The sequence below is a fragment of the Oncorhynchus gorbuscha genome, linkage group LG22 (assembly GCF_021184085.1).
Source record: "Oncorhynchus gorbuscha isolate QuinsamMale2020 ecotype Even-year linkage group LG22, OgorEven_v1.0, whole genome shotgun sequence".
Taxonomy (NCBI): domain Eukaryota; kingdom Metazoa; phylum Chordata; class Actinopteri; order Salmoniformes; family Salmonidae; genus Oncorhynchus; species Oncorhynchus gorbuscha.
The window spans coordinates 11,576,807-11,599,071 of record NC_060194.1 but is presented as its reverse complement, the minus strand read 5'-3'; the positions used below and the strand labels follow the sequence as shown (position 1 = coordinate 11,599,071).

Here is a 22,265-nt window from a genome sequence, read left to right as displayed (position 1 = left end):
TCTACAGTAGCCATAGGAGCGGTAACCTACCTGAGAGTTATTGACTCGGAAGGTCAATGCCATGTTGGATTTGTCATGGTGAAATCAAAATTGGCCCCTCGTCCGGCCCACACTATCCCACGCCTATAACTGTGTGCGGCTTTGCTAGCTGTTGAAATGTATGAACTGATCAAATACGAAATTCTACACAGACAGTAAGATAGTTCTCGGTTACATCCACAATGTCACCAAAAGATTCTATGTTTATGTTGCCAATAGGATAACTCGAATCAGGAAGTCTACCCATCCAGATCAGTGGTGCTATATAAACACTGGCAGCAATCCAGCAGACCATGCAACCAGGCCCATACTTGCTGCGCTCTTAAAACACACTAGTTGGTTCTCAGGTCCACCGTTCCTGACCCAAACAAACTCGAGTAAGCCTGAGAACATCAATTTTGACCTTGTAGAGCCTCACACAGATGCAGAGATTCGACCAGACGTCACTGTCTTTGCCTCTAAAGTTTCTGGAGCTCAACTCGGCTCTCATCGCTTTGAGAGGTTCTCAAGCTGGAAAACTCTCAATCGAGCCACAGCACGACTCATTCATGTTGCAAGATCCTTCCATGAAGGTGCAGACAACACCAGCTGCAGAGGCTGGCATGACTGTAATAAACCATGCGGTACAAGTGAGTTGTCACAAGCCAAAACAGCAATCATTCACTGTGTGCAACATGAATCCTTCAGAGAGGAATTCAAATGCATTGAAAAAGGAAAAGAGTTCCCAAAGAAAGTACACTCAAAAAGCTGAACCCAGTGATTGATGAGGATGGGTTGCTAAGGGTGGGAGGCCGCTTATCTTCCGCCGACATGTTACAAGACGAAAAACATCCTCTCATCATCTCACGGACACATCATGTTGCCACTCTGCTGGTAAGACATTATCATGAGCAAGTGGCTCACCAAGGCCGTCATTTTTCAGATGGAGCTATTCGAGCAGCAGGCTTCTGGATTATTGGGAGCAAACGTCTGGTCTCTGGTGTCATTCACAAGTGTGTCACCTGCCGCAAGGTTAGAGGGATGTTAGTTGACCAAAAAATGGCTGACTTGCCTGCAGACAGACTCACATCTGAACCACCATTCACCAGCGTTGGACTTGATGTGTTTGGACCATGGAATGTCATAACTCGTCGCACTAGAGGTGGTAGTGCAGACTCCAAGCGCTGGGCGGTGCTCTTTACATGTATGTCTACTAGAGCAGTCCATATCGAGCTTATCGAATCCATGTCCACATCCAGCTTCATCAACGCGCTGAGGCGTTTTTTCGCTATCCGTGGTCCAGCAAAAGTGCTAAGGTCTGATCGAGGTACAAACTTTATAGGTGCCTGCAGGGAACTGGGTATCGACACAAATGACTCAGAACTGACTAAATACCTCTCAGATAAGGGATGTACTTGGATATTTAATCCTCCACACTCGTCTCATATGGGTGGTTCTTGGGAGAGACTCATTGGGGTTGCCAGACGTATTCTTGATGCTATGCTGTTTCAGACGGGCTCCACTCATCTCACACATGAGGTCTTGAGCACTCTTATGTCTGAAGTTATGGCAATAATCAATGCGAGACCCTTAGTGTCAGTATCAACCGACCCTGACATGCCTACCTGACATGCCTACCTGACATGCACACCCTCAATGTTACTTACACAAAAGACCAGCGCTACCTCAGCCCCTTCCGGATACTTCAGCATGAACGACCTTCATGGAAAACAGTGGAAGCAAGTCCAGTGTCTCGCTGACACCTTTTGGAAAAGGTGGAGACAGGAGTACCTGACAACGCTGCAGAGACGCAGAAAATGGACAGCAGAAAAGCCAAATGTAAAAGTGGGAGATGTTGTCTTATTGAAAGACAGTCAGGCACACAGAAATGACTGGCCAGTCGGGCTTGTGGTAAAAACCTTTCCCAGTACTGACAAAAAGGTTAGGAAAGTAGAACTAAAAATTGTCAAGCAAGGAGCTGCTAAGGTGTTTCTGAGACCAATCTCAGAGATTGTTGTTCTTCTTTCTGAAGCATCCTAGAGACAAAAGATACAAATAGAAAGGACATTATTTGTTTCTTGATATGTTTTATTTAATAGTGGCACAATTTCATTATACCAGGCGGGGAGTGTGCTGCCATCCTGTTAGAAGGTAACAGATTATTTTATTACAATGGTTAAATTGGATTTTCATTGTGTTCAATGGTGTTATTTGCCCCCTAGTGGCGCTTTCTGGTACTTAGAAAGACAACGCAAACGGGAAGTTAAGAATTTGTTTTGCACGCATAGAAGCAGCTACAAACGCTACGGTGCAGGTCTTTCAATATAGTTATTTCTTGTCACGCTTCAGCCTTGGAAAAATATTTGTTTGTAAGTTCGATTCAAGCATTTAGCTAATGATGATAATCTTGTTATTGATAGAGTTTCTTACATATCAATGTTGGTTGCATTTACTCACAAATTGCAATGCCTTTTGTGTATGTCGTTAGCTGTATTACTTTGCTCATGCGTCATGCAAACGAATTGTAAAATATACAATACTGTAGTTTTGTTACTGTTTCTAGTGTAATATGCTTTGTTATTCTACATAGATGGTTATACATTATTAGAGTAATGAAGGGAGCAATTACCATATGGTTAACAATTAGCTATATGGTTTGGCATCATGCCAGATGCATGGTACCTTAGCGCATGCTTTGTATTTATGCAACTTCAAATGTTTAATGTAAATCTACAGTATGTCGGTGTGAATTGAACACTAAAGTATATTCTTTTCTGTATTTTGCAGTTTCACAACATAAACGTTTTCAATATATTCATTCAAGAAAAGTCACGCCTTGGGAGTTTTATTGAAGACTTAGTTGTTAGCTATTTGTCTAGTTTTGCATGGGAACGCAACTCAAGGGCAGAATAATATTTATTAACTGAAGTAAACTAAATACAATTAACAATGGTGTGTGTGTAGGCAGTAATGTAAGCAGGTGTTCTCATGCATAAATGTGATAATGAACAAACAAAACGGTCACACAAAAAAAAATATATCAGTGTCTGCATGGAGAGAGTCTCCTCAATGAATGGGGAAGTGGTGCATTTATCCCGGGACACCTGAGCCCAGGTGTGTCCCATTTCAATTATGACCCTCCCGGCTCTGCCCACCGACATCCTATTAAGGAAAACAAGAGCAACGATTTACATATTGTAAATCAATTATTTATGGTATTTTATTGTTTTCCTGGTTCCATGATCACAGCATCTTTTTGTATTTATTTGTATTCTTTACTTACAGATTTTTTTATATTTAAAAAAATATTGTGCTTGAATGAATTTTGCTGCTTCTCTCATGGCCCACATATTAGTTGACTTTACATTGGTGAAAGAAACATTTCTGTTTGTTTTCTCACTTTTAAAGACAAAAACTCTCACAGACAGACCACATTGTTGAGATTCATTTATTGAGTGATTTTTTCCTATCAAGGGGACACTCCCAAATGAATTGAGGAAAAACACAGACAAAGTCTGCTGTTATTTCCTGAACACGTTAGTACTTGTAAAGTTTTCTACTAAGACGGTGATGATGTCTCAACTGCACAGGCCTGGTAGCTATTTGTCACATCTTCTGCTGCCTCTCCGTTTCATTTTAATTCTTTACCTCTCTCAAACTCATTTTCTTTTTCACTCTACTAAAACCCTCCTTCCTACTGGTCAAGTTCACCCCCAGTTGTAAACTCAGGACTCCATTAGAGATTGAGGCACTAATCACAAAGCCTACTACACGTACTTCAGTGTTAATGTATCCACACACCTATAACATGTCAATCAAAGGGGCTCTCACCCTGAGACAGAGTAACAGTACAAGTGATCGACAGATACATCACCCCTGTCTGTTAGTTTGAATAGTTTGAATGATGGAAAGAAATGTGAAAGGATTGATGGAATGAAGGATGGAAGGATGGAAGGATGGATGGTTGGATGGGTGGGCGGGTGGGTGGGTGGGTGGGTGGATGGATGGATGGATGGGTGGATGGATGGATGAGCGTCTGCTAAATGACTTAAATGTAAATGTATTAGAGGGTTCTTTGTCACAGGGTTGGTTTGTGTCTGTGTCTCTCTTGAGCGCTCAGGTAGGGGGCGCCATTTTGTAATTCCAGTGCTGGTTTAGGTTTTCTTGAAGACCTGCTTGCACACAGCTCCACAAGCTCTCAGCTCCTGCAGAGTGAATAGAAGGTAAAGTTATGTTCCATCGAGAGATTAAACAGGATTTTTAATAAATCCCATTATTTATTTGTTTTTGTATACCACCCTATCATCATTAATTGAGGTAAACAGCTGTGAAGATGTCAAAAATGTTCACAGTAATCAATCTCCTCTATGGAGAAAACCAAAGGCAAAGCACATGTACTTGCAGTTATATTTTTAACCAGCAGAGGCAGCTGCTGTTCAGTGTTCCTGGGTTTAGTGACTCCAGGGAGCCACTCTGCTAATGAATAATTTCATGGCTACTAATTGCGAACATCTGTTAGAATCACTTTGACTAAATAATTTGGCAGTCAGATGCCTTTTACTCAGCTTTGATGACAATAATCATAGCAATGAAAATCCGTAATGACAAGGTAATGAAAGTGGTCATACGGTGGTCATTGTCGAGGTCAGTAGATTTACTAATGTTTATGTATGGGTACACTAGAGGTGCAATACAAATATACTATTTTATTGAGGGTCCCTAAACTCCAATTCTATCCATAAAGTGTAGGAATTTTGTCATGGAGTATTTGCCCTGGTGGTCCACACTTAGTTTTTTTTTTAATTGTGAAGTTACCAAAGCCAGAAACCAGCTATATTTTCACAAAAGCTTTGAATAAATGTTTTTCATCTATGCTATTTATTGTCTTACATGTTCATCTGATCTGAGATCTGTTGTGACAAAAAGTGAAATCAGGAACTGAGGAAGAAGACTTGCATTCAAATGCCATGAATGAATGTGTTCTCTTACCAGATGAAGCTCATCCCCCTCCACCCAATGGGTCCAGCCTCTTCCTTCTTTCTCTCCCTTCTGCACACACACCAGATTGTCTCCCTCCCATGAGATAGTGGTCTACACACACACACACACACACACACACACACACACACACACACACACACACACACACACACACACACACACACACACACACACACACACACACACACACACACACACACACACACACACACACACACACACACACACACACACAGTAGTGTGCAGGAATATATAACAATTTACAGACTTACAAACAGACGCATGTGTCGTGACGTTGCATAAGTTAATGTGACGACTGTTGTTCATCGAATGATTAAAGTTTCAAATTGCGTGATTAACTGAATCAAGCAATTATTAACTCATTAACCTGGGGCACCATGGGAAAACTAGGCCTTCAGCTGTTCGATAACGCACTACTCCGGCGCACCTCTCTGAGCGTCCTCCCGATTTCAATGTCCTTTTTGGCTTCGGAGTCTGTTCCCTCACCCTTTGCTCTGGAAGGGGTCTTCTGAGGACAGACAGCTCTGTAGCTCAGAGCTCACAGCATAGGAATGAAAACCTTTAGATACCACAATTCGATGGGAGATGAGGCTAGGTGGTTCGACTTGAATTCACCGGCTGTATTTTGAAAGTTACATATCTTGAAAACTTTTTGGGACTATGTCAACAATGGACTAATGAAACAAATACCAAAATATAGTTTTTGGGTCCAGTTTTCTTTTAAGTAATAATGACTATACAGTATATATTCAATAATTCCCATATATTATAAACACCAGCTCTTTCATTACATAAACAAGTTAGGATTCAACTGCATAAATAGTCATAAAGGTGTCGTAAAGTTTTCATTTTAGATATTTTTCTTCGCATATCTTTAAAAACATTTTGCTAAACCTAAGCTTCCAAATACTCTCCTGCAACCCACCTCACCCAATGTAGCTACTTTTCCTAAAGTATTTTTAAAAATGTGTTTATACCTTCCGGAAACCTGCCTCACCCAATGTGATACGGAATCGCTATTATTTTTAATTTTTAGAACACACTCAAGAACCTCCAGAAGCTAACCAGCTAACTAGCTACAAGCTATTTAGTCATTGTTAGTTTTTCAACCTGGATAACACTCGCCAGTCCAGCCCCCCTGCCCCATCCACCGCTGCCCCTGGACTCTGATCACTTGGCTACATAGCTGATGCACGCTGGACTGTCCATTAATCACGGTACTCCATTCTGCTTGTTTGTTTTATCTGTCGGCCCCGTTGCCTAGTCAATGCCATTTTACCTGCTGTTGTTATGCTAGCTGATTAGCTGTTGTCTCACCCACTGGTTTAGCTAGCTTTCCCAATTCAACACCTGTGATTACTGTATGCCTCGCTGTATGTCTCTCTCAAATGTCAATATGCCTTGTATACTGTTGCTCAGGTTAGTTATCATTGTTTTAGTTCATAATGGAGCCCCTAGTCCCACTCCTCATACCCCTGATACGTCCTTTGTCCCACCTCCCACATATGCGGTGACCTCACCCATTACAACCAGCATGTCCAGAGATAAAACCTCACTCATCATCACCCAGTGCCTGGGCTTACCTCCGCCATACCTGCACCCCACCATACCCCTGTCTGCGCATTATGCCCTGAATATATTCTACCATGCCCAGAAACCTGCTCCTCTTAATTCTCTGTCCCCAACGCTCTAGGCGACCAGTTTTGATAGCCTTTAGCCGCACCCTCATACTACTCCTTCTCTGTTCTGCGGGTGATGTGGAGGTAAACCCAGGCCCTGCATGTCCCCAGGCACCCTCATTTGTTGACTTCTGTGATCGAAAAAGCCTTGGTTTCATGCATGTCAACATCAGAAGCCTCCTCCCTAAGTTTGTTTTACTCACTGCTTTAGCACACTCTGCTAACCCTGATGTCCTTGCCATGTCTGAATCCTGGCTCAGGAAGGCCACCAAAAATTCAGAGATTTCCATACCCAACTATAACATCTTCCATCAAGATAGAACTGCCAAAGGGGGGAGGAGTTGCAGTCTACTGCAGAGATAGCCTGCAAAGTAATGTCAAATTACTCTCTCCAGAAATAAGTCTCTCACTGTTGCCGCCTGCTACCGACCCCCCTCAGCTCCCAGCTGTGCCCTGGACACCATTTGTGAATTGATTGCCCCCCATCTAGCTTCAGAGATTGTTCTGTTAGGTGACCTAAACTGGGATATGCTTAACACCCCGGCAGTCCTACAATATAAGCTAGATGCCCTCAATCTCATACAAATCATCAAGGAACCCACCAGGTACAACCCTAACTCTGTAAGCAAGGGCACCCTCATAGACGTCATCCTAACCAACTGGCCCTCCAAATACACCTCCGCTGTCTTCAACCAGGATCTCAGCGACCACTGCCTCATTGCCTGTATCCGCTACGGTGCCGCAGTCAAACGACCACCCATCATCACTGTCAAACGCTCCCTAAAACACTTCTGTGAGCAGGCCTTTCTAATCGACCTGACCCGGGTATCCTGGAAGGACATTGACCTCATCCCGTCAGTTGAGGATGCCTGGTCATTCTTTAAGAGTAACTTCCTCACCATTTTAGATAAGCATGCTCCGTTCAAAAAATGCAGAACTAAGAACAGATACAGCCCTTGGTTCACTCCAGACGTGACTGCCCTCGACCAGCACAAAAACATCCTGTGGCGGACTGCAATAGCATCGAACAGTCCCCGCGATATGCAACTGTTCAGGGAAGTCAGGACGCAATACACACAGTCAGTCAGGAAAGCTAAGGCCAGCTTCTTCAGGCAGAAGTTTGCATCCTGTAGCTCCAACTCCAAAAAGTTCTGGGACACTGTGAAGTCCATGGAGAACAAGAGCACCTCCTCCCAGCTGCCCACTGCACTGAAGCTAGGGAACACGGTCACCACCGACAAATCCATGATTATCGAAAACTTCAACAAGCATTTCTCAACGGCTGGCCATGCCTTCCGCCTGGCTACTCCTACCTCGGCCAACAGCTCCGCCCCCCCGCAGCTCCTCGCCCAAGCCTCTCCAGGTTCTCCTTTACCCAAATCCAGATAGCAGATGTTCTGAAAGAGCTGCAAAACCTGGACCCGTATAAATCAGCTGGGCTTGACAATCTGGACCCTCTATTTCTGAAACTATCCGCCGCCATTGTCGCAACCCTATTACCAGTCTGTTCAACCTCTCTTTCATATTGTCTGAGATCCCCAAGGATTGGAAAGCAGTCATCCCCCTCTTCAAAGTGGGAGACATGCTGGACCCAAACTGTTACAGACCTATATCCATCCTGCCCTGCCTATTGAAGGTCTTCGAAAGCCAAGTCAACAAACAGGTCACTGACCATCTCGAATCCCACCGTACCTTCTCCGCTATGCAATCTGGTTTCCGAGCCGGTCACGGGTGCACCTCAGCCACACTCAAGGTACTAAACGACATCATAACCGCCATCGATAAAAGACAGTACTGTGCAGGCGTCTTCATCGACCTTGCCAAGGCTTTTGACTCTGTCAATCACCATATCCTTATCGGCAGACTCAGTAGCCTCGGTTTTTTGGATGACTGCCTTGCCTGGTTCACCAATTACTTTGCAGACAGAGTTCAGTGTGTCAAATCGGAGGGCATGCTGTCCAGTCCTCTGGCAGTCTCTATGGGGGTGCCATAGGGTTCAATTCTCGGGCCGACTCTTTTCTCTGTATATATCAATGATGTTGCTCTTGCTGCGGGCAATTCCCTGATCCACCTCTACGCAGACGACACCATTCTATATACTTTCAGCCCGTCATTGGACACTGTGCTATCTAACCTCCAAACGAGCTTCAATGCCATACAACACTCCTTCCGTGGCCTCCAACTGCTCTTAAACGCTAGTAAAACCAAATGCATGCTTTTCAACCGATCGCTGCCTGCACCCGCATGCCCGACTAGTATCACCACACTGGATGGTTCCGACCTTGAATATGTGGACACCTATAAGTACCTAGGTGTCTGGCTAGACTGCAAACTCTCCTTCCAGACCTATATCAAACAGCCTCCTTCACTCACGCTGCCAAGCTTACCCTAGTAAAACGGACTATCCTACCGATCCTCGACTTCGGCGATGTCATCTACAAAATTGCTTGTATATAGACTCCCCTTTTTTTCTTTTTTTTTCTACTGTGTTATTGACTTGTTAATTGTTTACTCCATGTGTAACTCTGTATTGTCTGTTCACACTGCTATGCTTTATCTTGGCCAGGTCGCAGTTGCAAATGAGAACTTGTTCTCAACTAGCCTACCTGGTTAAATAAAGGTGAAATAAAAATAAAAATAAAAATAGGTATAGCAAAGTCTCACAAATGGTAAGTTACAACAATACAGAATATAGTTGGCCCAGTGGCCAATAACGGACTTCCATTCCCTGATGGTATTTGCAGCCGCCCACATGGTAATGGTTTATGGGCTTGGAAAGAAATCAGCCTACAGGCTTACAAGGGATGTTCTTTTTTGGGAGGAGAAAAATATGCAGATCCTAATCAGGTCCCAGGGAAAAAAAATCTTATCAGAAGAAAAATTGTAGCATACAAGTTTTTCTCAGATCTCCTGACTAAACATCTATTAGTTTTCACATTGTCCTTTTCAGCAGTTCCAGCAACTACGTGGATGCCCAACTAGGCAAGCTCAGTGCAGCTAGGTTTGGCTCTGCTCTGTTCGGCTCAGTAGTGTGAAAAGCCCTTATATGTTTTCAAGGACACCAGTGTCTTCTCTAATGCAGCAATCTACTGCTTCCCCCTTAGCCTCAACTCAAGGCCCCTTGTGTTTGCAGTGGTACCTCAATCAAATATTGATGAGCACACATAAGGACTGCCATTTGTGATCTCACACTAGAGGGAATATGACAAACCACTACTGAAACATCAAAATGAATCCTTGTTCTGTATCTCTAGTCTCCAGAAATACGTTTTGATAGCCTTTTAAAAAACAACAACTGAATGTGTGATGGGAATGTTTTTGTCAACTCACCATGCATTTTCTGTCATCCACCCCTGACAGATCCTCTTCAAACTCCTTGCCAACATGGAAATCCATGTTGTAGTTCTTAAAGGTACTGAGGGTCTTGATGACTATGTGGTCACCATCGTGATTGATGTCTTTGTCAGGCTTCAACAAGGTGGCAATTTTCCTAATGGCAACATTTACATCTGTGTGATGGGTCCCCAAAAAAGGGAAGAGAGAGAGTGAGTAGAGAGAGAGAGCGAGTAGAGAGAGAAAGAGCGAGTAGAGAGAGCGAGAGAGAGAGATTAACACTGAGGAGCAGGAAGGCTACAGTCATCTATAGCCTAACATCACTTTCATGACCTCTGTTTCTGTAATAGGCCATAACCGGATCTAATACCAGCAATCTCGCTATTTTTGGGATACTTTGTAAATATGCAGCACTTTCAAACGCAAGCAATATGTCAGTATCTACACCCGTGCTCCAATAAACACACTTTGAACTATACTAAATTCCATAACGTTAGCTAGGTATATTAATGCTAGAGCTCAATATTGACCGCAGGGCGCAGTGGTCCTGATGCAACGGAACTCGACGTATGGAGCAGCAATATCCTTGCGCATCATCCATTTAACTGAAGTTTGGAGTCCCCCTTAAACGAATCATCCCCCAAAAATGCTGTAACAACTCACCGAGGGCCTTTAAGTACTCCTCGAAGTTGTCATTTGAGATCATTTTCCAATACCCATTCAGATCAACTGGCATATTGGCTGTGTTTCTAGTTTCCTTACTTCCTGGTGAAATGGGCAAAGGAGATCCGATATCGCTGTTCACTTGCGACGGAATGCATGACTGCTGTCCAGGCCTCCTATTTGAACCAGAATCCCTTTAATCCGATTACTTAATAGCTTTCTTCTTCTTCTTTTTTTACAAGAATTGGAAACTCCCTCCCACCACAGCTGATCTGCGCAAACTGCGCATTTGAAACGAGCCATACGTCAATTAACGCCAGCCTAGACTCAAGAGAACAGGCTGGGGACGAGATTATACATATGTGAGAGTTGGGTAAATTGAACCACCTTTGAAACCATACACTAAATGTATAATTTGACCAAATATTTATGAATAGGTTATCATTTCATGGAGTATGTGAAGGAAGAAACTACATGGAAAAAGTGGTAAACAAATTAAATCCAAAAAACGGATTATCACCAAATCCAATTAATTTATTGTGTTAGAGGTTTCATGATGCTTGCATCTAAACCAAAGTAGATAATTTAAAGATGGTTCTGTGCATCAGTTGGGGTCTCTATAAAATTAAATATGAGGTCCTAAACCTAGCATGAAAGTGCAGCCATGTAGCTGTGTGGGCTAGTATAGTAAACATGTTTGCCTTGGAGTAAATTGAGCCAATGGCCATGGGGTAAATTAAGACAATGGCAAGTTGAACAAATGTAAGTGTTTTCTTCCCAGGAATGATGCAAGGCATTATCGCTGGGATATGAGGTAAGAACTGGACCTGGCAAATGTTAACATTTACATTTAAGTCATTTAGCAGACGCTCTTATCCAGAGCGACTTACTTTTGTTTAAAAAAGTACAACTTGTTTGTTAGATGTTAAGCCTTTCCCAGGAATGATGCCAGGCATTATCTCTGGGATATGAGGTAAGAACAGGGCCTGGCAAATGTTAAAAGTGTTTAAAAAAGTACAAGTTGTTTGTTAGAATTTAAGCCTGTGTTAAAATATGATTAAAATATATAAAGCGATTGTGATTGTGTTGAAATGTGTTTTGGAAATAAAGATATAAGCTATCAAAATAAAAAATAAAGAGAGTCACACACTCTATATATAAACTCCTAGTAATTTATTGGGTAAATCACAAACGTTTCGACATTACTGTGCCTTCTTTTTATAGCTTGTAGTTTATTCGCTGTCAGCACCTCTACATAAAATACTTTCCTCTGGGTGTGTGCCAGCTCATGTTTTTTTATTCGGTATATAAAGATAGACGTGTTTTTTTTATTTATTATGTGGTAATATTTCATTCAGTACAGAAATGTGTATGTGGCTTAATTTACCTGTCCCCATGCTCAATTTAAATTATGTTATACCAAGAGAAACTTCTTTTGGACAAACTATGTTTTCAAAACCGTAAGGTTGACATGATTATTTACAGGGCCTCAACATCCTGAAATATATGTTGATATCTATGTTAGAAATAACACCATGGGTGTTTCTCAATGCGCATACTGCCATGCTCCACACTTTCATGCTCCGAGTGCATTCTCCGACCACGTTCTCTTGAGTACGTTCTTGTGAGGACGAGAGTGTGGAGAATGTATAAAGCAATACATTTGAGAAGCACTCGGACTCCACGTACTGTATTACCTCACGCTTCCACTGAACTTTCTCCCAGCCAGGACAATGGCAACAATAGACAAAACAAGATATGCACAAAGAAAACGTTTTACTTCATAATTATCAGTAAGTCTGTAAGTCGCTTTGGATAAAAGCGTCCGCTAAATGGCATATATATCTAGCCAGCCAGCTAGTAAAACAGGCAAAATGACCTTAAACTAATGTTATGCAAGGTAGACATTTTTCGCTGGTAGCTATAGTACCAATTATTCGTGATAGCCCTATTGACGTACTATGGATTTACCCATTCCCTTAACCGTCTTCCAGCCAGGACAACAATGGAAAGAGATTAATCAAGATATACACAAAACAACCGTTTTACTTCACAACTTTAAGATGGCTATATGTAAAGCGTAATAATGTAGCTAACCAGATAGTTTAACAGGCAAACGGAGTACACATTCGAGAAGTGCCCTCCGTGCTCCGTTTCGCATAATTTGATTTGGACTCATACTCTGACGCTCCCGTGCTCCAATATGCATAGTTCGCAGCACAGTAGTTAGCATTTTAAGAAACACCCCATATTCCCTTGACGGAGTTATGCTGAATGTTTTAAAAAATGGCTAAATGTACCCCACTTTCGCCATGCATTAAGGCATGTGCTATATATTTAAAAGTGCTTAATAAGATCAGTTAGGAGTAGGTTAATTAAGAATATTTCTCTTCGGCCTAGTTTGGATGAAAAACAAAAAATTCAGTGTCATTTTATGATACACGTTTTCACTGCACGACAAATGCGACTCGATTTTGTACAGATAGACTACTATCTTATTCAAACCACATAACTATTGAAAACACGTTTTTTTTATGCAGCGCAATGCGCATAACTTCCAACGCTCTGTTTAGCACAATGTTCTCGAAGGCGACCATATACGACTGGTCTGGCACATCATTTGTAATTAAGTAATTAAGCTAATTCGATTATAGCCGTCTTTTGAGCTGACCATGGCAGCCACTATCTTGGTAACACATGCCAAGTGGGTTGGTAACACAGAGACGTTTCGCTTGGCATTCTTTTAATTGAGAAAATACCTCTCGTTGTTGCAGGGGACTGTCAGGATTACTAAAATCCTGAGAGAAAAGCTCTGAGTCACCCAGTGTGACATCCGATAGAGGGGTACAGAATGGCTGGGCCTACCCAATGAAGAGCTCAATGTGGTATGCCACAAAACTCCATACTATATAGTAACACTAGTAACGCAGCCAGTCTTATATTCAAAACCTTTTGTTGTACATTCATTTTGGAGTCATATGTCACCACACAATCATTGATCCAAAAAATACATTTACTGTGAAATATCATGAGAACATTGATTTAATCACAAAAACACTACATAATGATATCTTCTCAATTTAGTTGTTTTAACAACCAGTTCATCCAATAGTAAAAAAAAGCAAGATACATGTTTCTAAATGGCCCTTTGAATGGAATATGCTACAGTTTTGTACATTGTAGTACATTACACTGCTTTGACATTAGGCAATACACTTGCACTATCCATCAAAATTGACTGAAAATCCCATTTCCATCATTTATATACCATGTGTGATCAAAGGTGTGATCCTTGAAAACATTTTTCACAATCTTTTAATGCAAAGAATTACATGTCTTGTTCAGTTATAATTACAACATGGGTGTACTGTAATCAAATGAAACACATGAAATGAATGAAAGAAACAAAAGTTTAGCAGGCAATAGTTTGCATCAAGCCTGTCTTGAGCATTTAGCCATAGGCTGTCATCGACATCGCAGTCATAAAATGCAATTGTCACAACAGGTCTAAATATATATTATGACAGTGTTATGGCTATATTATAACAGGTTATGACACGTTATGTCAGCTGTTATGACATGATTATGACCATGTCATATAATGTGTTATGACGCTGGGTGACACTCCAAACTGTGCTCAGGTGCATCCTTGTGATGTCACAACAACTTGATTGGAGTCCACCTGTGGCCAATTCAATTGTTTGGGCATGATTTAGAAATAAACGCACCTGTCTATATAAGGTACCATAAGCACAGGCACACTACTGTATATGGGACTGAAAATCCATTACGCTTTTTTGTTTAACAGCTTGTTTTAAAAGTGACAGGACTGGGGATATGGAGTCATTTGTGCAGATAAACCATGGTCACCTGTATTCATGGAAAGAGTGCTCACCAAACCCTGGAAAGACAGTTAATGAGTAGATCAATCTCATGATTAAAAAGAGGATAAAAAAAATATTCAATTCAATTCCATGTGTGGTATATGTAGTTCCAACTAAGACCGACTACCTAAAATTCTAGAGCTCAGACTCCATTTTGGCATGGTTCTACATCCCCTTCAGAAGGTATTCATACCCCTTGACTCATTACACATTTTGTTGCGTTACAGCCTGAGGTCAACAATTTGAAAAATATTTTTTTCTCACCCGTCTACACACAATACCCTATCGTTTCTTATTTAATTTTCAATACATTTGCTAACATTTCTAAAAACATGTTTTCACTTTGTCATTATGGGGTATTGTGTGTAGATGGGTGAGAAAAAAACTATATTTAATACATGTTGAATTCAGGCTATAACACAACAAAATGTGGAATAAGTCAAAGGGTATGAATATTTTCTGAATGCACTGTAACTACCAAGTTTAAGAAGAGTTTGTCCTCTTCAACGTTTGCTTTTTTTTTGAGAGGGGAAGAATAGGCATTGGTTTACCAATTCGTCATATGCATGAAAAGCATATTTCTCTCAAATGTTGTGCACAAATTTGTTTACATCCCTGTTAGTTAGCATTTGGCAGTTGGCAGAGCATTTGGCAAAGACCTCTGGCAGTCTCTATGGGGGTGCCACAGGGTTCAATTCTCGGGCTGACTCTTTTCTCTGTATTTGTCAATGATGCCGCTCTTGCTGCTGGTGATTCTCTGATCCACCTCTACGCAGACAACACCATTCTGTATACATCTGGCCCTTCTTTGGACACTGTGCTAACGAACCTCCAAACGAGCTTCAACATCATACAACACTCCTTCCGTGGCCTCCAACTGGTTTTAAATGCTAGTAAAACCAAGTGTATGCTCTTCAACCGATTACTGCCCGCACCCTCCCCCCGACTAGCATCACTACTCTTGACGGTTCTGACCCAGAATATGTGGACATCTACAAATACCTAGGTGTCTGGTTAGACTGTAAACTCTCCTTCCAAGACTCACATTAAGCATCTCCAATCCAAAATTAAATCTAGAATCGGCTTCCTATTTCGCAACAAAGACTCCTTCACTCATGCCACCAAACATACCCTCGTAAAACTGACTATCCTACCGATCCTTGACTTCGGCAATGTCGATTTTGGTGGCCTGCCATGGGAGAAGATACCCAGAGGTTTGTTGCCGCATGTCCTGTTTGTGCTCAGAACAAAAGTACCAATCGGCCCAGCTCTGGGCTTCTTCACCCCCTACCTATTCCTCGGCGACCTTGGTCACATCTGGCCCTGGATTTTGTCACGGGATTGCCCCCTTCTGTTGGGAACACGGTCATTCTGACCATTGTGGACAGATTCAGCAAGTTTGCTCATTTTGTCCCTCTCTCCAAGCTTCCATCTGCCACGGAGACGTCCGAGATCCTGGTTAGAGAGGTTTTCAGGGTCCACGGATTGCCAAGTGACATTGTTTCTGACCGTGGTCCTCAGTTTACCTCTGCTGTCTGGAGATCCTTCTGTTTGGCCATTGGAGCTACAGTCAGTCTCACTTCTGGATTTCACCCACAATCTAATGGTCAGGTGGAGAGAGCCAACCAGAAGATGGAGTGCACGCTGCGTTGTCTTGTCTCCTCTGATCCCACCTCTTGGTCATCTCAATTACCCTAGGTCGAGTATGCCCATAATACCCTTCCTTCATCTGCCACTGGGATGTCCCCCTTCCAATGCCTATACGGATACCAACCTCCCTTGTTTCCTTCTCAGGAGAGGGATCTTTCGGTTCCTTCTGTCCAGGCCCACATTCGTCGTTGCCACCGGACCTGGCATCGGGCCAGGAAGGTCCTCCTTAGAGTTTCTGACCGGTATCAGATCCAGGCGAATCGTCGCCGTATTCCTGCTCCCACGTATACCATCGGAGATAAGGTTTGGTTGGCTTACACGGGATCTTCCTCTACGGACTGAGTCGAGGAAACTGTCACCAAAGTTCATTGGTCCGTTTGTGGTGGAGAGAATCATTAACCCTGTTGTGGACCGACTCAAATTGCCGGCAACGCTTCGAGTACACCCCACCTTTCATGTCTCCTGCCTCAAGCCGGTTCTCCTCAGTCCTCTGTTGCCCCCTCCTCCTCGTCCTCCTCCTCCTCGGATGATCGGAGGTGGTCCTGCCTACACGGTGCGCCGCATAACGGATTCCAGACGGCAGGGTTGAGGTTTCCAATATCTCGTGGATTGGGAAGGATATGGTCCAGAGGAGAGGAGTTGGATTCCTCGGCGTCAGATCCTTGATGACGACCTGCTTCGTGACTTCTACCGCCTCCACCCTGGCGCTCCAGGTAGTCCGTCCGGTGCGTTCGTCGGAGGGTGGGTACTGTCACGAATCCCGCTTCCTGAGTCTGTGTTTGCCTGTGTTTCTGTCCTGGAGTGTGTTTCCGGTGTCCTGGAACTCACACTGTCTAGTTGCCGGGCGAATTAGCTTGTTGGGAGATCGATGTTCACCCGCACCTGTATCCCATCAGTAATCTGCACACCTGTCCTGATCATCACCTCTCCCCTTCAAAAGCTCTGACCTGACATCCATTTCCTGCCGGATCGTTAGCCATGAACAGTATGTTGTGCCAGAGTATCAGCCTCAAGTTGGATAGAATTTGTTTTGTTGTTTTTTACGTATTGCTTGCCTTAAACTTACCTCCGTTTGTTCTGTCTTCAGTTACTCACCCGGATCATTTACCCCATTCCCGCCTGGTCGTCGGAGGATTCCGCTACCCCATTGGATCCACCTATTTACTCCCATCAACTCACCACCGCTGCCCTCTACGCCACCTGGATATATCTTCACATTCACTTGTAAATAAATACTCACCTTCTTCCTACACTCCTTGTCCTGGTGTGCTTCTGGGTTAGATTTTGAAAGAACGTGACAAGTTGCATATCTGTATTCCCGGTCATGTGAAATCCATAGATTAGGGGCTAATTTGACTTAAATTTGCGTGTATTAGGTAGTTTTGTGGAATTGTTAGATTACATGTAAGATATTGCTGAAGCTGTCGGAACTAGAAGCACAAGCATTTCGGCTACACTCGCAATAACATCTGTTAACCATGAGTATGTGACCAGTACTATTTGATAATTTATTTTTTCAATTGACTGATTTCCTTATATGAACTGTAACTCTGTGCTGTGTAAAATCTTTGAAATTGTTGCTTTTATGTTATTTTTGTTCAGTGTAGATAATGTCTCCCCAAAGGAATTTCTGATAAAGAGTTCTTTCTGACAGATATCCACCAGACTTGGATAGGAATGCTGTGTGTCTATTAGTGTGTTTGGCTCAATTTACAATATATCTTCCCTGGCCAATACTGAAACTTCAATGCAACCCCCCCCCCCTAAAAATCATTAGCTGTAATGAGCAAGCTGCTCCCATAAAACTGCTTCCATAGAGAAGCATGCGTAAGAGGGCATAAAAGACGACTTAGTTGGCTTCAGAATAGGAAAAAACAGACCCTATACATATTTCAACCTAAATAAGATTCAAACTAGGTAATTAAACAGTGAGGAAAGGAGGCCGGTACCAATTTGGAGGCTTATAACTAATGGAGGATGGTTGCAGCTCAGTTAATGCCAAGAGAGGGAGAGAGGCCCAGTTCCATTTTAGGCCATTTCGCATAAAAAGTCTCACAAAACAAAATTGTGTTAAAAGGAAGGCCAATTTAAATGGTTGTAAAATACTTCTCATGCAGTTGTTTAAGTGTGAGTATAGCTAATTTGATTTGTTAATTCAACTACTTGTATTGTTGATTACTTAAAAATACTCATTATAGAATTGCCATTGGAACCACAAAGGGGCAAGTAAAGAGCCTAATGCGGATCCAGAGCCACACGTTGCAGACCACTGACCTATCCACTCCTTTTAGATCTTTGAACATATAAAGGAGAAGGGGCTAAGGGCTGGAATGGGACGGAGCTAGAGAGTGCAAGGTAAAGGAGGGTCTTAAATGTGGGGGGGTTTAGGAGTTAGTGGTGGGACCACTGTCCATCTTTGTGCTCTCTTGGTACTGCTTAAGTATTCGACCATAATGGTACCTCAAATCCAAATCAAATTGTATTTGTCACATGCTTCGTAAACGACCGGTGTAGATTAACAGTGAAATGCGTACTTAACAATGCAGAGAGAGGAAATACAGAAAAGTAATAACACAGATAATAATAATAGCAGACCAAAGTAAAGGGAGAAACTAACACAAACACACGTATGACAAACGCAAAGAAAACCAATGAAGGAATCTACTGTTGAGAGCAAAGCCTCTTACAGATGTCTCAGAAGATCTCTGTTGGGGGTTGGTTTACGTAATATCACAGGTTCCCACAGCCCTGCTCCAATGTGGCCACATCATTGGTTTAATCTGCTCCCTTGTTGTGCAAACACTGCTTAGAGCACCGATAACTTGCACAACAAGATTTGTCAGAGCAGGGGGAGTTGTATAATACATCACAAGTGGAATCAGCACTTTGGCTGTGTGTGCATTTGTGTGTTTACATTCGCATGGGTGCACATACGCTCCCTTACGTAATTATTTGGACAGTGAAGCTAAAACTTTTTAATTTAGCTCTTGGCATATACTCCAGCAAATGTTTAAATATTAGGTACCAGTACAGAATGTCACCTTTTATTTTAGGGTATTTTCATACGCATCTCTTTTACCGTTTAGAAATTAAAGCACTGTATCTAATCCCCCCATTTGAAGGTGTCTTAAGTATTAAAGCAGTCAAAAGTTTAGTATTTTGTCACATATTCCTAGCATGCAATGACTACATCGGGGATGGGCAACTTGCGGCCTTTCTTATTGTTGCTAGGTAGAATAGCAGAATACACCAGGTGTAATTTTAAAATGTGGTTTAAAATGTGGTTGTGCATCAGTTTTTCTCTTATGTCAGTCACTGATTCAGTGAGTCAATTCAGTCAGTCAATCAGCCCATGTCAGCTAACATTATTTACATTAGTAAGTTAGTGTAGCGGCCAGCAATCTAAACTTGTTATCATGGTTGAACTACCGGCTGAGGGCGCCCCTGTCATTTTGTTAGTCAGTCTCAGTCAGATATAATTTTAAAAACTGCCAACATTTCTCCCCACCGTATGGCAAAATGTGTAGAATTACAGAAAAGGAGCTGTAAAAACAGCTAATTTTCCTTTCTGCCCCATGGCAAAATGAGGAGAATTGCAATAAATCTGTTAGAAAATTTTAAAATCTTTTCTCTGCCCCATGACAAAATGAGTAGAATTGTGTCAAATCTGTTAGAAAATGGCTAACAAACTTGCTTTAAAACGGTAACATTTGCTCTACACCCCATGGCAAAATGTCTAGATTTGCACAAAATTAACTCTGAAATGTAAAACAATTATCTCCACTGTAAAGAGGGGGGCCACAAAGATGTTTTGCTTGCAATGTTTCCGATTTTCTCCGACTCTACAAACTTGATAGATGCATTTGCAGTTCTTTTGGTTGTATTTAGGATTATATGTTGTGCCCAACAGAAATTAATGGTAAATCATGTATTGTATCATTTTGGAGTCACTTTAATTGTAAATATGAATAGAATATGTTTCTGAACACTTCTACATTAATGTGGATGCTACCATGATTATGGATACTAATGAATGAATCATGAATAATGCTGAGTGACAAAGTTACACAGGCATAAATATCATACCCCCTAAAGATGCTAACCTCCCCTGTTATTGGTAATGTTGAGAGGTTAGCTGGTTCTAAGGGTATGATCTTTGTTCCTCTAACTTTCTCACTCATTATTATTCAGGAATAATTCAGGATTATCTCTAATAATGGTGAAATCCACAATAATGTTGAAGTGTTCAGAAACATATTATATTCGTACTTTCAATTAAAGTGACTCCAAAATGGCACAATAGATTATTCACCATTCAGTTCCTATTGGGCTGAAGAACCACAAACACAACAAAAACACAACTGCAAATGCATCCAACAACTTTGTAGCCACAAGCTTGATGTAGCCATTAGGTGCTAGGAATATGGGACCAAATACTAAACTTTTGACTACTTATTCACATTACGATACACATAGTGTTTTCATTTCTCAAAGGTAAAACAGATACGACAATACCCTTAAATAAAAGGTGCCATTCTGTACTGTCGCCTCATATGAAGTAGTTGATCTCAAATCCAAAATGCTGCAGTAGAGAGCAAAATGTACACATTTTATCACTGTCCAAATAAATACAGAGTGATGTGCGGTTGTTTACATTTAACTAAATGCATGTCATGTTCATGTGTAATTAAGAGCTGGTCCATTTGTTTGACTTCTCGATCAAATCCCCAGTGACTAACATTGTGGGAGATTTTAACGTCCCACGCATGTAAAGTGGAGGTAACTTTCTGTATGCATAGCGTCAACTCGTTGATCAGCCGCACCAAATGCAAGTGTCCCACATCTACTTAATCACAGTGTCATGTCACAATAGCAAAAAAAACACAGCCAGCAGCGAGGGACCCAGAGCTGACCCCAGTAAAGACCCAGAACTGGCGTGGCCCCATGTTGGCGCAATATCCCTAGAACCTCTGGCATCTCAGACTTAAATCTGGACTGGTTTCTAGCACTATGGACAGTTGTCAAGGAGCAGCAGAAGAGGGGATTTCTACCCAGGGAGCTCTATTGTTTTTCTATTGCAGAGCGGGAAGAAGAGATTATACAGAGCGCTAAACAGCTAATGGAGAGCTCAAGGATAGGGGGGCTGTAGAGCACAACATGGAGAGAAACCAAGGCTTCGGACCAGTGTACACCTGGTATTCAAATGTGATTAGATGTTGTCCACATTCAGTAAAATTTTATGTTAATGGACAGGAGCAGAATAGACAGACGCACCTAAAACGTATTGTCCCCCTCAGCCGGTGGACATGTAGATGGATGCCTTGTGTAGTAGATAAAATGGTCAAAATTATTGCAGTGGGAAATCACTCACAACATGGACAGTAGAGGCATAATGTGACATCATGGTGGGACACATTTTAATACAGGGTGTGGATGAAAACTAAGTCCTTAAGGAGATTGTTTTAACCATTTGTGATAGGATTATAAAAGTTATTTTAAATGTCCGGTGTAGACGGGGGTCTGTCTGAATGAAAAGGAGGAGGATGCTATGACTGGCAGAATAAATCAAGCCTCTGCATGCTGAGATGTTCTTTGTCTAAGCCAAAGGGGATTTGAAATGTTTACAACATAATATTTAATGTACATAGCAGAGCTGTATTGAAGGATTTCTTAAGTAAACCCCTTGAACAATAGTCCAGAGCGCTCAGAATTCAAACCTGACCAGCATAGTTTGGTTGGGGTAACGACACTTTAACGACTTTACATTTCAGTTATTTAGCAGACACTATCATGCCTTACTCAAGGGCACATTGACAGATTCTCACCTAGTTAACTCGGGGATTTGAAATAGCGACCTTTCAGTTACTGACCCAACGCTCTTAAACCTCTAGGATACCTGCCGCCACTAAGGTTTGAGGTGGAATCCTGACCTATCAGACCTTACGTAAAAGCTCTGAATCCGATTTTCTGTAACGGAAACGCTTGGAGTCGAGAAACAGGTGGTGAGTTTAATAAT

The 22,265-nt window shown here is 42.0% G+C and overlaps 2 protein-coding genes across 2 annotated transcripts; one reads left to right on the top strand and one right to left on the bottom strand.

Annotated features, from left to right (window-relative positions):
* Nucleotides 1-849: 849 nt before the first annotated feature.
* LOC124009076 lies at nt 850-2,269 on the top strand. The gene is given in 1 exon segment (XM_046320577.1): nt 850-2,269. A coding segment is annotated over 1 exon segment (1,209 nt). The 3' UTR covers nt 2,059-2,269.
* A 1,188-nt stretch (nt 2,270-3,457) lies between these two features.
* Nucleotides 3,458-10,957, bottom strand: LOC124009968 (retinol-binding protein 1-like). Its single transcript, XM_046322236.1, has 4 exons — nt 10,716-10,957; nt 10,050-10,228; nt 5,008-5,109; nt 3,458-4,223 (listed from the first exon to the last, which is right to left on the bottom strand). The coding sequence occupies exons 1-4, from the start codon at nt 10,786-10,788 to the stop codon at nt 4,173-4,175; spliced, it is 405 nt and encodes a 134-aa protein (XP_046178192.1). The 5' UTR covers nt 10,789-10,957; the 3' UTR covers nt 3,458-4,172.
* Between the last annotated feature and the right edge of the window lie 11,308 nt (nt 10,958-22,265).